General features: G+C 36.4%; 1 protein-coding gene across 1 annotated transcript in view; it reads right to left on the reverse strand.

The window, feature by feature from the left end:
• The window catches only part of LOC127421902 (tumor necrosis factor receptor superfamily member 19-like), a 43,567-nt gene extending 28,060 nt beyond the window's left edge, over window positions 1-15,507 (reverse strand). Inside the window, exons 1-4 of the mRNA XM_051665111.1 lie at window positions 15,161-15,507; window positions 12,561-12,653; window positions 12,133-12,243; window positions 315-493 (exon numbers count right to left, since the gene is read on the reverse strand). Of these exons, the coding sequence (XP_051521071.1) occupies window positions 315-493; window positions 12,133-12,243; window positions 12,561-12,629 (359 nt within the window). The 5' untranslated portion in view covers window positions 12,630-12,653; window positions 15,161-15,507. The remainder of the gene's footprint in view (window positions 1-314; window positions 494-12,132; window positions 12,244-12,560; window positions 12,654-15,160) is intronic.
• Between the last annotated feature and the right edge of the window lie 2,019 nt (window positions 15,508-17,526).

Consider the following 17,526-nt stretch of genomic DNA (forward strand, 5'->3'; position numbering starts at 1 on the left):
CATTTCAGACTGTTCTTCACACAAATCTATCCTATGACTTCAGAAGACTTGGAATCTAGAGCACAAGTCATGTGGACAACGTTTATGATTGACAGCTCCAGTCCTCATTCAATTACATTATATGGAGAAATAAAAAAGTGACCAGAACATTAACCTAAAAGTTCAGTTTCATTTCCAAGGAAGAAAGACAGTCATACAGGTTTGAAATGACAGGCGGGTGAGTTTTCATTTGTCATTTTTGCATGAAGGAAGTATGTGATCTCAGAAAACAGACATTTTCCAATTCCAAAATTGCGCTCCAGTGACTGACTCACCCAGGCAGGCAGTCTCCGCATATGGCGTTGTTTGTGGTGGAACAGTTGCCCTTCTGGAAGCGGTTGAGGAGGGAACAGTCCAGACAGGGCTTGCATTTCTGCAGGCTGCGGTCCTCTTTGAAGCGACTGGCTCGACAGGGCACACACTGGGCATCCTCTCCATAGCCAAAGCCACATTCCTGCAAGGATTAACAGAAAATATCTCACTGCCGAGGAAGGGAAGGGCCACGCTAAAGAAAAGCGCCAATGTGGACTAACAAGAGGTTGAGATGAAATAATGATCCCAGTGTGTGTGTGAGATCCCCCTGCCGAACAAAGGCCAAGCTTCTTTTGAGAAAGTCTATTTTACGCAGGCAATAATCTCCCTGACCCTCACAGAATCAATGGATAGCCTTCTGCTCCGGGCCACTGAAGGGCTCTGCATTTGAATCAGAAAGGCCCACGGGGACGCCCATTGTTGGTTTATTGGGAGTTTATTGCAGCGGTTTTGTCAGGCCTAAAGTATGTGTGAGGGATATTGGTATTGAGAGATTGTGGTATGCGGAACACAGATCGAAAAAGCTCTTAAACCTAAATAGGGAAGATTTAAAGTTTAAAGGGATAGTTAACCTGCAAATTAAACCTTTGTCACAATTTCCTCACGCTCATGGCATTCTTAACTCATATGGTATTATTTTGTCTGTGGAATACAACATTTTTTAATGAGAGTTCATTGTGACGCTCGAGTTCCAAAAAGGAACAAAAGAGCATCATAAATGTGGTCCATATGACTCATGCACAATATTCCAAGTTTTCTGAAGCCATACGATAGGTTTGTGTGGTATCTTCTCAGTGACATCAACGGACAAAGACTAGATGTGAGCTTTGCCAAAGGTGAATAATGACTTAAATTTCAGTATGTTGCTCATGCAGTAAATATTGCATCGCTTCAGGTTCATATGGACTACTTTTATGGTGCTTTTATGTTTTGTTTTTTTAGAACTTGACACACTCTGGTCATAATACACTGTATTTATATAGCAAGAGCTGGGTAACAATTCTTCAAAAATTTCTACTTTTGTGTTCCACAGAAAAAATAATAGCATAAATGTTTAGAAAGACTTGCGGGTGAGTAAATTATAGAATTTTCCTTTTTTGGTGAACTATGCCATTAATAATTCAAATGCTACATAAAGTGTGCTTTCTCTACCAGTTTCTCACCACAGCATTAGAAACCCATCTAAATGTAAATCCAGTTGGCTATATTCAAGGTGATTATGTATTCAGCGATTACATTTAAACTCAAATGTGTGTGATCTGAGACAAAAGCTGAATGAAATGTGAATACATCTAGGTAATTGGATAGAAGGGTGAATTACAATCACAAAAAATGTCCAGGTAACTTTTCACCCCAAAATCAAAAGAAAAAGGAAACTACATTTTGCATTAAGAAAATCTTATTTGTATTGACATATGTTTTTACATATATATTTATATTCTCATTACTGTAATTCTGGACATTTTACTTTTGTTTACGAGTTTGTTTTTTATTTTTTATTTTTAGTTTTTTTCGTTTTTTCACATTACAGTATTGAGAATACATAATTATTTGCTTTATGGTAATTAGAGTTGTGGGAAAATGTGCTTAATTTTCATTAGTTTAATGAAAACAATTAATTTTTATATATATATATATATATATATATAAATTAATTGTTTTCATTAAACTAATTGATTCATGAAAACTATTTACGTCATTACAGTACTGTGTAAACGTTTTAGGCCCTTGTGAAAAACTTTCAAAGTGAGGATTTCTTAAAAAATAATGACATAAATAGTTTTCATTAATCAATTAGTTCAGTAAACAGAAAAAGCGCTAAATCAATATTTGGTGTGAACACTTTTGCCTTCAAAACAGCACCAATTCTCCTACTTACACCTGGATACAGTTTTTCTTGGTTGATGTCAGATAGGATGTTCCAAGCTTCTTGGAGAATTCACCACAGTTCTTTTATTTATTTTGGCTGTCTCAATTGCGTCTGTCTCTTCATGTAATCCCAGACTGACTCAATATTCAGTGGGGGTCTCTGTGAGGGCCATGCCATCTGTTGCAGGGCTCCCTGTTCTTCTATTCTATTCTATTCTATTCTATTTGCAAAAGAAATGTTTGGGAGTCTAAAATGTATACTTCCTATTGACACACTAAAGTAGCAGATATAAATAACCATCTTAAGACAAATGTTTTTGTGAAACATCTTACATACCTAAGACTTTAAGAAGTACTGTATATATATATATATATATATATATATATATATATATATATATATATATATATATATATATATAGGTGGTGAAATATGACCCAGACCTGTTCTTGACTGATTTTGTAAGATTCATCCATTAAAGCAATCAGTGTAATGTACATACATCCAAATCATGTGAAGGTAACATGAGGAGAGGTCTCGATGTCAAGTGGAGGTTTGAAGAGAATTTACCACCCTTAAATAACACTAGACAACACCCACGGCATTGTATCCGACAGCCCTATTTTATTTCCATATAAGATCTAACGCAGTGCAATTTGCGTAATTATATGGGATCGATTGCACATGCACAGCATAACATGAAAAAAAAAAACACCACAGGCAAAGGTGTCTATACAGACAAAATACGTTTGCTTGCTTGCTGTTCTCAAATGAATATGGACTATAACAATAGAACAAAATATAGTTGCTTTCAGCTAAGCAACTAGTAACAAAACACTATTTTGCACACAAACAAGACAGAAAATTCACCTGGGAGTGTATTCTAATGGCTTTAGAACGATTTTCCCTCAAACTGTGACAAACAGCATTTGCTGGGCATGTTTCTGTAAAACACAAAGGACTTTGATGTTTCGCTACATTGAGTTTGACATAAAGAGGTGAAATGTAAGCAAATGTTTGCTTGTTTTTTCCTAGCTCCGGGATCTAAACCGAAATCTTAAGTACTGCTTAATTAGCATTACTCAGTACAGCCTTTTCCCCTCCAGGTCCAACCACTTCAATAAACAATACCAGAGTCTTCTCAAAACTCTAATCAGTCTGGAACATGGCTATTCATTTTAATCCTTCCCACATTGATGTAATTCTTGGGAATCTTGAACAGATCTGTTGTGTCTTAACAGCGCCAAAGGGATAGTTCATCCAAAAATTAAAATTCTGTCATGTTTTACTTATCCTCATGTTATTCCAAACCCGTATCACTTTTTCTCATGCGGGACACAAAAGATGTTTTAAATATCTTTTAAATACAATGGCAGTGGATACTGACTTCCTTTAAAGCTCAAAGAAGGACCCAAAAGTGTCATAAAAGTAGTCCATGCAACTCGTGTGTCATATTTCTTTTTTCATATTTTGTGCGTCAGAAGTCTTCTGAAGGCATACGTGTACTGCGAGAACTCACTTTCGCTAAACAATGCAAGTTCTCTTTATAAACCTTTGAAGTGAGTAACTATCAATTGCCATTGTATTGAAAGACGGACCACGATATTTAGTACAACATCTCATTTTGTGATCCATATAAGAAAGTCACACAGGTTTAGAACAACATGAGGGTGAGCAAATTATGACTTCACTTTTGTGTGAACAATCCCTTTAAATTATTACTTAAGCAGCTTTATGGAATTAAAATAATTTATGTTATTTGTGTAAATAATGACAGAATTTTCATTTTTAGGCAAACTAAGCCTTAAGACTTTACATTTCGACCCAAACGACGTTGACTATTTTTACTCCCAGTTTAGTAAACTTTGCTGAAAAAACAAAACTTTACAGGTATAAGATGCAGCTTCAACATTACAAACAGCACAGTCTTTAACTACGATCCATTAAACACATACAACTCTTCAAAAAATTAAGTTGCCACCAATAACATTCCAGCAGACAGGTGTAATGCAGAAAGAAGTGAGAAGACCTCTGTGGTTTGAAATCACTCTTCACTATTGTGTTTTATGCCCAGCTACCCACCTTCCCACTCAGGCTACTTTTACCCTACTGCATTTTCACCACACTGAGCTAATTTAGAGAGCAGGCTCATATATCATTAACTTGGAGATTGGCTTCAAACAGGGGCCTTCTTTCTACACCGCGATCCTGTTTCCAAGCCCGAGCACACACAGATGCACAAAAACACAGACTGTGGGCATGGATTACCAACCTGCGTGAGAGAAGCAATGACAAGAGCTCTCCACAAAGCCTGGCCTCTGGATCAGATGGGTTTCAGCCTCTTATTTGTCTCTCTCAACATGGGACATCCAAAGACTGCATATAGGGTGCCTTGAACAAAATGGAAGCGGTTTTCTCCAGCACGGAGGGGCCCGGGAGGTGGGGGGGGGGGATTAAAAGAAGTATAGTCACTCTGTTTGAAGGCATGATGCCATTCCTGGGGAGATAATCAATAACAGAGTGAGGGAAGAGAGAAATCTGAGGAGCTCTGGAACCCACTGTGGTCTGTCTGTTGAAGTGTGCTGTTGAGACCTTTGGACGGTAGTGTCCTTTCAATTATGTTCATTTTTGCAGATAAATTGTATCTGTGAAGAATTTCAGTCAGGATTTAGACCCCATCAAAGAACAGAGACTGCACTAATTAAAGTTACAAATGACTTGCTTTTATCATCTGGCCGCCGCTGCATCTCTCTTACAGTTCTATTAGATCTTAGTGCTTCCTTCAGTACCATAGATCATGATATTCTCTTGGATAGGCTTCAGAATTATGTTGGCATTTGTGGACTGTCATTAGCATGGTTTAGGTCATATTTATCTGACCACTACCACTTTGTTTGTGTAAACGAGGAATTGTCAGATCAAACACAAGTATGGAGTTCCGCAGGGCTTAGTATTAGGTCCTCTACTTTTCTCCTTGTATATGCTTCCCTTGGTAGACATTATCAGGAACTATAGGAATTATATTTATATTTCCTCAAGACCTGATGAAATTACCCAATTCTTCAAGTTAGCAGAGTGTATCAATGATATAAAAAATTGGATGGCTTGAAATTTCCTTCCACTCAGTTCTGACAAAACAGAAGTATAAATTATTGGACCAAAAACCTCTAAAAATAAAATGCTAGATTATAATTTGTCTCTTGATGGATGTACTGTTATGTAATTTTCTACTGTCCTTTGAAAATCACATTTCCAATGTTTGTAGAACAGCATTCTTCCACCTCAGAAATAAGGCTAAATTATGGCACATTCACTCTGTTTTCGATGCCGAAAAAAAGGCTGAAATTCATGCGTTCATGACCTCGAGACTAGATTATTGTAATGCACTACTGGTAGATGTCCTGCAGACTCAATAAATAAGCTTTATCTTGTTCAAAATGCAGCAGCTAGAGTGAGAGTATCATATCAGCCCAATTTTATCGTGACTACATTGGCTGCCTGTTGGGTTCCGTATCAAATTGAATATTCTGCTAACTACTTAAAGAGCTTCAAATGGTCTAGCTCCTAAGTACTTAAACAACCTTCTATCGCACTATAAAATTCATCAAGTTTACTATGGTCGCAAAATTCCATCCTGTATATAGCACCCAGAATAACAAAATCCACAAAAAGTAGGTAGATCCTTTTTTTATTTGCCTCCTAAACTATGCAATAGCCTTCTTAGCATTGTTCTGGACTCAGACACACTCTCTCAGTTTAAGTCTATACTAAAGACTCATCTCTTCAGCCAGGCATACACCTAATTTATCCCTCAACCCATAGTTATGCTGCATTAGTCAGGTCTGCCAGACCCGAAAACACTTCTCATATTCTATAACTCTGCTTAGAAATTAAATGAATAGCATCTGCGCTAATATTATTCCATTTGTTTCCATGTCTCATCCTCGGGATATAAATCCTGAAGATACCAGAGCCTGCCAGATCCAGTGTCGGTCCAGCCTGATGTCCCACTCCCACAGCTATGTGTCGTTAAGCGATGACTACTAACCGCAGCCTGTGCCAGCCAGACAGCATGAAGGACTTCAATGGCCACTGTCTGCATCACTTCAGTCTACTATAATGGACTTCTTAAAAAATGAACTGCCACAAGCTTCCAGCTAGACTGCAAGGCACACCTAACTGACCTCTGCTAGCATCATCTTGGTCTTAGGATGGACTACACAGCTAATAAACTGCTATCAACCACGCTCAGGTTTCGTTTAGTGTAAGAATGCGTGGCATCACTTTGTTTGGCATTGCTACGCATGCTCTCGTCTTGTTTGTCAGTTGGCATGGGCGTATATTGTCATTATATTGTCTTGGCAATGTGCGCTCATACCATTCGGGTGTTTTGTTGTCTTGTGAGAGCACGTGGCTTTGCTTTGTTTCTGTATTGCCGCGTGTCTCTCTGTCTTGCGTCATACTCCGCCTCTTTGTTTGCTTATTATTAGTTAATTTGCCTCACCTGTCCCCTGTTAACCCGTTTGATTTCACTCCCTACTTTAGTCTCCTTATGTTTGCTGTCCAGTGCCAGTTCGTCTTGTTTCCAGTCTTGTGCGCTTGTGTTTCCAGTGAGTCTTGCTTGTATGTTCAGTCTTCCCTGTCGGTCCTGTTTCTCCCACCTGGTTACTGTTTCGGTCCGGTCGGTCCTGTTTCCCCCTGCCCCAGCCTGGATTATCCTTTTTCCCCTTCGTGGTAGTTTATGTCTATTTTTCCCCCTCGTGGGAGTTTTTGGTTTGTGTTTTTCCCTTTTATTTTTCATGCCTCTGCATTCTCTGACTTTATGTTAATCTCTACACATACCAATACAGTTTAATATTAAAAACTGGTAATGTAGATCATTAAGAACTAACATGAACTAACAATAAACAATATGTATTAATTAACATAAATACTAAGATGAACAAATGCATAAAAAATTGTCATTGTTATGTCTTTAAACCTAATTGAGAATGTTACATGCTCATGCGTTAGAGTATACAACCTTAGCGTAAAGTGTATTGTTAAATCATTATGCCCAACATACAGTAAGCTGTGGTTTTAAAATTTGTTGTGGGTTCATTGGGTGGCCTGGATGAGTATGAGACTCCTGGCCTGAAATTATCTCCCAGTCCGGCCCTGATTATGGGGTACAGTTAATAAAATATGCATTCCTGATGACTGTATTACACCAATTACAACTAAAAATATAACTTGCTTTCGCAACCTAGTCACATAGAATGAACGTTACTTTAACTACATTTTTGCAAACTGACTTTTACCTGAAAGCAGCCAACCAGGGCCGTAGCTAGTGGGGTGAAAGGTGGAAATGATTCTAGGGGCTCACAGGTCCAGAAGGGCCCCACAACAAATTCTAAACTGTATTTTTTAATAGGAAAGTGGCCCAGAGCAATATACAGTCAGGGGGCCCAGAATACTTTGCTACGGCCCTGCAGCCAACTCTTTTCTTTACAAAAGCCTTTTTTCACAGTCCAGACTTCCATCAACTGGGAACAATCTGGTCTAGGTATACTCTCCAAACCAGTACCTGCAAGTACCTTTTTTCTCATATCTCCAGATCTGATTTGAGTAAGAATGCCAAGCAAAACAGCAGGAGGGATGTGCGATAGAGGAGAAGGCTGGATGGAGAAAAAGCATGTTGAGACACACAAGTATTTTAAAGTCGTCTTAAACAATACAACTGACAACCCGAGAAAACTCTATTCTACTAAATTACCCTGAACTACCCTTGATTAATAACAGCACTTTCACCACAGCAAAGGGAAAACCTTTTACTTAATAGGTGAATCTCACGAAATCTGTCAATTTCTGAGTCATAGTTACCCCAAAAATCAAAAGAAAGAAATAAGACATTATATTTTACTTAAAGAAAAATTAAGCCTATTTTAGGACCATCAAGATTTTTTGCATTGTGACTCATTACTGTAGTGTGTAATAAAAAAATTAAAAAATTCACTGTTTTACAGTGATAAGCATCTAATGAGAAACTCAAAAGAAAAATGTCTAGATGCATTATGGTAATAAAAATGCACAATGCAATCACAATGCAAAAAATAAATAAATAACAATTTCTATTATAATTTCTAATAGAATTAAAATGTTTTCATGATATTCACCCTTAAAGTAACTTAATACCAAAGTAAATATATTAAAATATATCTTCAAAAACCTGAAATTAACATTGTAAGGAATGAGAATGTATTCAGATTGTATTGTAACTTGTGTACTTCATAATATGATCTTTCCTTTCCCAGAAAAACAAAAAAAGTCTACATGGCTGTTAAGAAGTTTTTCATTTAGATTCTTTCATTTAACAGTTGAGATGCACTCCACCATGACGTTTAGCAGTGAGGAATGTGAGATGTTTATGAGGTCTGTTTTGAAATAACTGCACGTCTGCATAGGGGTGAATTTGTTGAAGGTTGAGAAGATGGTTCATTTAGTGGCCTCATTTACTCCCTGTCACGTTAATTCTGCTCTTCACAGAATAATTTAGCAAGTAATTACAAAATGGCAATCAGCAAATCTAACTTAATCTTAGCAATCATCTGCCTCTTCAGTTGAACTACACAGTGTAGGTGGGGGTTTTACGGGCTGTTTGACTAGTCAAGGTTCTCTGAGAAAAAGCAAAAGGGCGTCAAATGAACTTCTGCTCTTACAAAACAAAAAACAAAAAACAGTCTGGAGGAACTTCTGTAAAAATACAGAAATGTTAAGATGTCTGTAATGTTCTCTGAGCTAATTTGTTTCATGAAATACAGTAGTTAACGCAAAATTTAAACTTCTGTCATCATTTACTCACCCTCATGTCATTCCAAATCTGTATGCCTTTCCTTCTTCAGTGGAAAACAAAAGAAGAGGTTTAGCAAAATGTTGACACTGCTCGTTTCCAGACAATGAAAATGAATGATGACCAAGGGCTGTAATGCTACAAAACTGAAAAAAGCACTATTAAAGAAGTTCATTCAACTTGTGCACAATATTCCAAGTCATCTAAAGCCATACAATGGTTTTGTGTCAGAAAAAGACATTACATAAGTCATTATTCACTGATAATCTTCTCCTCTGCCGCAGCTCTCAAATCTAATTCACGTTTGCATACATTCAAATATGGTACATCAAAATGTGTCACACCAGTTACAAAATCAATAATTTCATGGTTCTCATGTGTCTTGAAACTCATCATGATGTGCCAACTTTCAATATGCACATATTCCTATTGTTCAAAATAGATTTGAGAGCTACAGTGGAGGGCAAGATTTTCAGTGAATAACAACTTAAATTTCAGTATAATCCTTACACAAGGCTTTCGAAAACCTTTAGAAGACTTGGAATATAGTGCATGAGTTTTATGGAATACTGTTATGGTACTTTTATGGTGCTTTTTGACATTTTTGGAGCTTAACAGCCCCTGGTCACCATTCACTTTCATTTTATGATAAAGAGCAGCGTGATCATCCTACCTAACATCTCTTTTTGTGGTCTATGGAAGAGAGAAAATCATGGATGGGTTTGGAACGACATGAGGGTGAATAAATTATGTTAGAAATGTCCTTTTGGGTGAACTATTCCTTTAATTACGATCCAGCTGATCTTCCCTGCAAAGTTACAGTAACTAATCCTTGGCTGCAAAGAACTGAGTAAACCATGAATACTTGAATGGAAAATAAAAGGCAATCATTCACTATGGCCCCAGGACTCATAGCCTAAGTTGACTGAAAACATCTGATGCATTGAAACGTATAACCAATAAGTGTGTGTTTACACTGAAACACAACATGAAAGTCATGCGGTTAAAAAAACAAACATGTACACTACATTTGTACACAGTATGGCCAACACTTAAATGTACCTGCATTTACCTGAGCATAAACTGTGTAATGGTTGCCACAGTTAAAGGTAGAAATACCTCTGTTTCGACAATTCATCAATATATAAAAATAAAACACTTAAAGGATTAGTTTAATAAAAAATGAAAATTCAGTCATTGTTTACTCACCCTTGTGTGGTCATAACCCTATATGACTTTTTTTTTTCTTGTCACAAAGGGTGAAATTGTGAAAATAAATTGTGCTCAGTGATGTCAAACAATGGCAGTTTATGGTGGCTACCTCTTTAAGCTTCAAAAGTATAATTCAGAAGTCTAATAAATTATTCCATGAGACTCATGATTGTTATGAAAGCATACAATAAGATTTGGTGAGAAAAAACTAAATCTAATGTATTATTTAGTGAAATTATTCACTGACCGTTGATCTCCTAAGCACGTTCATGATAGGGCACAAGAGGAACAGTTCTCGCAGCCCCTTCGCGACAATGGGGCGTTCAAGCAAAAACTAGTTTTGTTATCTAAAAACAGATCCGCCACAGTGATTGTGACAACAGAACACAACACAGCGGCACACAAAACAGAGAACAGATCTTACTAAACATATCTGAAGAGTCTGTAGTCTAATAATGTATGCATTTCTATGCCCATCCTTATTTTTTTTAAACGGAGTATTCGGAAATCAAACAGAAACATAGAGGAGGCTACAGGCAGCCACAGTCACACCATGTCCTAACCTGACAGCAAACAACATGCGATAAAAGGTATATTTTCTATGGTAATTCGAGTTTTTGTCCTAACCAATAGTGACGAGCGGCGGTACATTCTACCGAACGCTTGTTTTCTATTTTCAGCATCACGCAGGTATCCACCCACTGTGAACTGGCACCAGTCCAAAAACTTTAAAAAAAAAAATAAGGCTGGGCATAGAAATGCATCAGTTATTCAACTACAAACTCTTCAGGCATGTTTAGAAAGTTCTGTTCTCTGTTTTGTGTGCAGCTGTGTTGTGTCCTGTTGTCACTATCGCTGTGGAGGACCTGTTTTTAGATAAAACAAGATTTTGCTTGAACGCCCCAGTGTCGCGAGGGGGCTGCATGAACTGTTGCTCTCGTGACCTAACGGTCAGTGAATAATTTCACTAAATAATACATTCGATTTCGTTTTTTTCTCACCAAACCTTATAACAATCATGAGTCTCATGAAATAATTTATTAGACTTCTGAATTATACTTTTGCATTCTTCTGAAGCTTGAAGAGGTGGTCACCATAAACTGCCAGTATGACATCACTGAGCACAATTTTTTTTCACAATTTCTCCCTTTGTGTTAAGAAAAAGAAAGAAAGTAATTTAGGGTTATAACAACACAGAGGTGAGTAAACAATGACTGAATTTTCATTTTTGGGTGAACTAATCCTTTAATTTCTTAATATTCCGTCTAGGGTCTTGCCCTTCTCATGGGTGGCAATGTCATAAAAGAGCCTTTAAAAAAAAAAACGTAGAAGATCGTGAGCAATAAAGGGTAAGAAATGTGGGTGTAACTGATTAAAGCGTGGCCAGCACATTACAAAGCAAAATAGCAGTTTACCCTCTCCCTTTATGAAAAGGAGGAAGCAATAAATAATTGGTCAGGACAAGCTATTCAAAACATTGGCATCCCCTCGCTTTGGGTGAACTCAAAAGCTGCACTTTGCTTTTGGCCTGTTTGGTCCCAAACTCTTTCATGAACCCTGTGAATCCGATGGCAACGCTTCTCTCTGTTCCTAATTTGATCACATTCGTGGTCTTTTTTAAAAACAGATTGAACTAGAACCATTGAATTAGTCTATATATATTTGCACATCAATCAACTGACTGTGGTAGGTGATCTGGAAAGGAAAGAATTCCCACAGCCCACAAACTGAAGGGAACAGAGTGCTATGGATACTATTTCTTGCAAGATGTAATCTTTTTTTTATTATTTATTTACCTTTGTTTTATCTGGGCATCGATGTTTCAAATTAGGCTAAAACAAGTAATAAACTAGTACAGAACTGGCCAAACCTTTGAGAGCTCCTGTCCTGCGTCACACTGCCGGCAGGGAATACAGTTCCCAAAGTTATCCTTGTATTCCTGTTCCCTGCAATCTCTTCTCTCCTCTGACCTTACTGCAAACTGTGAGGAACATAAAACAACTATTTAATTATTCAGTCATTTCATCAGAGGTTTACCAAAGGCAGTGCGATTTCCAAACAATCCTAAAACCTAGAGATACACAGTCATGACTATTACACCTGTAATCTCAAAAGCACAGAAATAAATGGAGTAAATGGCAATTTACAGGCAATTCCCTAAGAGCACATCTTAGGAAATAGCATAAAATAAAAGTATCAAGTTATTGCCTAGTCTTATTTATCACATAAAGTTTAAGCCTTTTATTTTTGTTGAGAGAGCAACAGGATGAAACTGGATTGTATATAAATGAAACATACCATAATGCACAATAGAAGCACAAGTGTGCTCTGAAGAGGAAATAAGGAGAGAATCGGTGACCGGGGCATTTTCAAAGGTCTTTCCCACGTACACTGTGAAAGCAGCAATATGAATTACAATGTTAGGACACAATTTCAAACTTTCAGATCTTTCAGTATCATTTAAATTTTTTTTTTTTTTATTATTATTATTATTATTATTATTATTATATAAAAATCATGATTTTTAGGGGGATGGGAAAAACCCGCAAAAAGAACACTAAGCCACAATGTCTCAATTCTGATAATAGACCAAGGATGCACTATATAGAACTTTTGGCAGATATTAATTTTATGTAATGGCCAACAATGATGTGCCGGCTGATATTATTCTATAGGAGAGATCGTGGTTGGTTGGCTATGGGGTCAGTAGGAAAAGGGTGAATTTCTGGTTCATAACTGGATGCGGTCACACAAAAAAAAAAAAAAAAAAAAAAAACACCTGATAGTTTACCCCCTTGACTCACACTCACTGATTCAATCAAAACATTAAGCGATTAAAGCATGTCATGGTAAGGACCCCTTTTCTATCTCACATTCTATCCCGCCAGCTAAAATGTTATAAAAATAAATAATTTCTGCAAAGATATTTAATGTGTATTTTTTACCCAAGAACATTAGTAGATTTGTCTGTTCTTTGCCTCACACTACAGTATAAGTGTCCGTGATAAAGACCTAATCTACAATATAATATGTTGAAATTATGCATCAAAACATTAGGCTATAATGTATAATAGAAAAGGAGGATAACTGTTTAATTCTTGTGTAACCTTACATAGAAAAAGAGTATACTGGTTGAATTTAAAAAAGCCCTTATAGCCTATTATCTGCTTGAAGTAAAGGCCATTTCATGCCGAAAATGAAAAAAATAGCCAGCATTACTGGCCGATACGGTCACCGATATATAATATACAGAAAAGAAGATGGATTTCTGTTTATTGCTTTAATGTAACCTGTGAAAAATAGTTGAAATGTAACAAAATATGACCCTTTTAATCAATTAGCCTATCTACTTTCAATATGTGATTTTCTGATAGCTGCCGATTATTTAAAAGCACGCTATATTGGCCGATATGGTTACTGATAGCCTAGTATATGTATAGTATGGATAGCTGTTTAATTATTTTGTAACATGACATAGAAAACGCTATACTAGTTGAATTACTAGTCCCTTATATTATCAGTGATGAGTAGTAATGGATTACATGTAATCTGTATTACATAATCGGATTACGAAATCAAGTACTTATTATTGGATTAAATTACATTTTAAAATACTCGCAATCAGACTACAGTTACTTTTTATGGATTACATGATTACATGTTAATTAGGCAACGGCAGTAAACGATTCATGATTTATTGATCACCATCATATTTATATGTTGCATGTTTTCTTAACTTTCTTAACTCCTGAAGAACACAATTTAGCACACATGGATGGCATTTGTAAAATGGCAAAATTGCATGACCACGTTTGTGTAACGCACCCCGGGAAACTGTCCTAGAGCTCATACCAGCATCATGGGAGAAAACATGCAACTCCCTTCGTATTGTTACTCCATGGAAATACACTAATGATTTATGTTTCTGAATTTGTAAATAAAGGCACCACTCAAACGATTAGACCATTAATTAGACTGTTAATTATGAAAGTTATTAATTTTACGATCATTAACTTTTGTTCATTTCATGTTGATTTTATGTAATGTATGTGCACTTTTAAACAATGTCATAAGGAGTTGTTTTTTTGTTGTTGTTTTTTTTTAAGCTCTTTTATTAGCAATAAAGAATGGAATATATTTTCCTTCCTCTTTGTATTTTTAAGTTAAAATGGTAAAATTTTATCCTACTCAAATGCAAGTGACACCAAATAAAAGAGTTAGGCTGGAAGTAATCCAAAAGTAATCGGATTAGATTTCCACAAACATGTAATCTGCAAGATTACGTTACTGATTGCCATTTTTGTCATGTAAATTGTAATCAGTACCCGATTACATTTTAGAAGTAACCTACCCAGCACTGTCTCTATCCAGCACTGTCCCATATTAAAAGCACTATCTGCTTTCAATATGGGAATTTCGGACTGCTGCCGATAATTAAAAAATACACTATTGGCCGATACAGTCACCGCACAGTAGAAATTATAGATATATGTTTCATTCTTTTGTAACCTGAGTCTGACATAGAAACGGTATAGAGGATTGATTTGGAAAAAATAAGCCTCTAGTCTATTATCAGCTTTCAGTGTGAGAATTTTAGACCGATGCCGATAATTAAAAAATACGCAACTGACCAAAAATACAGTCGATACAGTCGATACAGCGATATATCGCGCTTCGCTATTCACATACATCTTTCCCCTGTGCATTGTACTGATATTATATCAAGTCTTTAAAGTTACATTGACCATACTGCACCACAGCCTATGCCAGAAATTTTCAATTATATTTTACACATGTTAATGAACATATTTTATATTCAAATGTATAATTTTATATTAATTTGTTTATGCATAGGTGTTCTGGCAACGGTGCTGCGACTGCGTGCAAAACATTCTTACCTACAATGACAGACTTGCTTCGTAGATTCCCGTTTTATATGAAAAGTTCTTTCGGATGTGCTCCACTGCCCTCACCGCTGAGGTCTGAACTCGTCCCGAGTCAAGCACAACAGTCAAAGCTCAGATCAAAAGCTGTAATCTGATCTCGGATCAGCATGTACATCAAAGCTTCAGCCACGTCCTTAACAAAAGCACTTAATCCGACCTGCAAATTCAGAGATTCCGATATGACTAAACGAAAAGTCTAATTGCAAGATCCCGAAGTCGAACGGGAGCACGCGAAACTTTTGTACACATAGAGTAGCTTCGTCTTCTTGTGTGATCTATTTTCACTGTTGTTCTTGTTTGATGCAGAATTCCCTTTCATCTCAGTGACGTCATCTGACGCGCAGAGATTGGCTGGATTGTTTTTAAGCAGCCAGCGAAAAAAACTTTCTTTCACATCAGGGTCATTGAAAATCGCAATCGTTCACAGTGAATGAGAACAATGAGACACGCTCGGAATAACTTTGACTACTGGACTGTTTGCATACTTAAGTGGAACATGTTCATAGTTCACCCAAAAATGTAAATTCTTTCATCATTTACTCTCCCTCATTCCATCCCAGATGTGTGTGACTTTCTTTCTTCTGCTGAACACAAATGAAGATTTTTAGATGAATATTTCAGCGCCGTAGGTCCTCACAATGCATGTAAATGAGCACCAAAACTTTGAAGTTGCAAAAATGCACATGAAGGCAGCATAAAAGTAATCCATACGACTCCAGTGGTTTAATCCATGTCTTCAGAAGCCATATGATAGGTGTGGGTGAGAAACAGATTAATATTAGTTATATTAATATTAGTAATATTAATAAACGTAATTTTTTACTATAAATTCTCCTCCCTGCCCAGTAGGTGGCGATATGCATGAAGAGTGTGAATCACTAAAAACAAAAGAAGAAGAATGTGAAAGTGAAAGTGGAGATTTATAGTAAAAAAGGACTTACATACTGATCTCACACCCATCATATTGCTTCTGTAGATAACGATTTAACTGCACAAGTTTTATGGATTACTTTTATTCGGCCTTTATGTGCTTTTGGACCTTCAAAGTTCTGGTCACCATTCACTTGCCTTGTATGGACCTACAGAGCTGAGATGAGCCCTGTTCACACCAAACTGTTTTTTCGGTACTAATTTTTGTTCCGAACGAGCTTTTGTGCGGTAACAATGGATTCTGATGCCGCTGTTCATGCCAATTCCGACAAACCATCCTCCGACAATCTGAAGGATTTTTTACATAGAGTGTTCCGAATTTTTTTTTCTTCGGACTGAGATGAAAACCGACTGACCAATGATATAAGAGATTTTTGTGTGCATTATTTAATGTGTATATCACTGTGCTTGTTATATTCTCACGGCATTAAAAATAGCAGCGAGATTTAGCAATTCGTTTGCACTAAGCTCGTAGTAAAATCCCATAAAAAGATTTGTTACATGCAATGTTTTAGACAATTGCAGAACCACTGCTATTTTATTGCAAGGATAATATAACAAAGTACTGCAATAATTTAAATAAAGAAAAGGCAGTGAGACATTATTTTCTTTTATATTATTTTTAATATATGCATAATATTTTATACTGTACCTGTCTCAATGTACAGTATTCATAATACTGTACCTTGTCTTATATTATCTAGGCTTTATAAAAAGAGAAGCTGGGTTCTGGAGTCCGTTTGGAAGATACTCTTAGAAAAATACATGTGCAAATATAAATAGGGCATATACTGTATTTATGCAACAGTGCTCTTTACTCGTCTCACTCGCATTAAAAACACAGATTATATACTCCTCAAAATGCATTAACACCATGGAAAGAACATAATGAAACAGTTATGCCGAATTAGGTAAATAAATGCTTTAACAGCATTCAATATATTAATCTCTAACACAGGGGTGTAGATTCCAGGGGGGATAATGGTGACAAATAATGGTGAATAAGTGGCAATCTGGCATCAGCCTATACAATGTTCATATCGGTGCATCCATAATTACAAGTAATTGCAAAAAAGGCCAAGAAAATCGATGTTAGCTTTGAGAAAGGGTCTAGCTTAATTTGTTTGCAGATGCCACTTGGTTTGAAATGTTGTTATCCAATGCAATATAATTAATGAATGTGTGTGCATGTGGCTACTACGCATGGTCATGGGAAATAATTCAACTCTGTACTCAAAAAAGATAAATTTTAGGCTATTTGTAAGATTTTTAAGAATTTCATAAAATTCCATCAATTTGAATTGCGTAATGCTTAACCACATTAAATTAATAAAACTTAAAATGTTTAGTTATTTTATTAAAGATTACTAATTTATTTATTTATTTAT

This window comes from Myxocyprinus asiaticus, chromosome 31 (assembly GCF_019703515.2).
Source record: "Myxocyprinus asiaticus isolate MX2 ecotype Aquarium Trade chromosome 31, UBuf_Myxa_2, whole genome shotgun sequence".
NCBI classification, from domain to species: Eukaryota; Metazoa; Chordata; class Actinopteri; order Cypriniformes; family Catostomidae; genus Myxocyprinus; species Myxocyprinus asiaticus.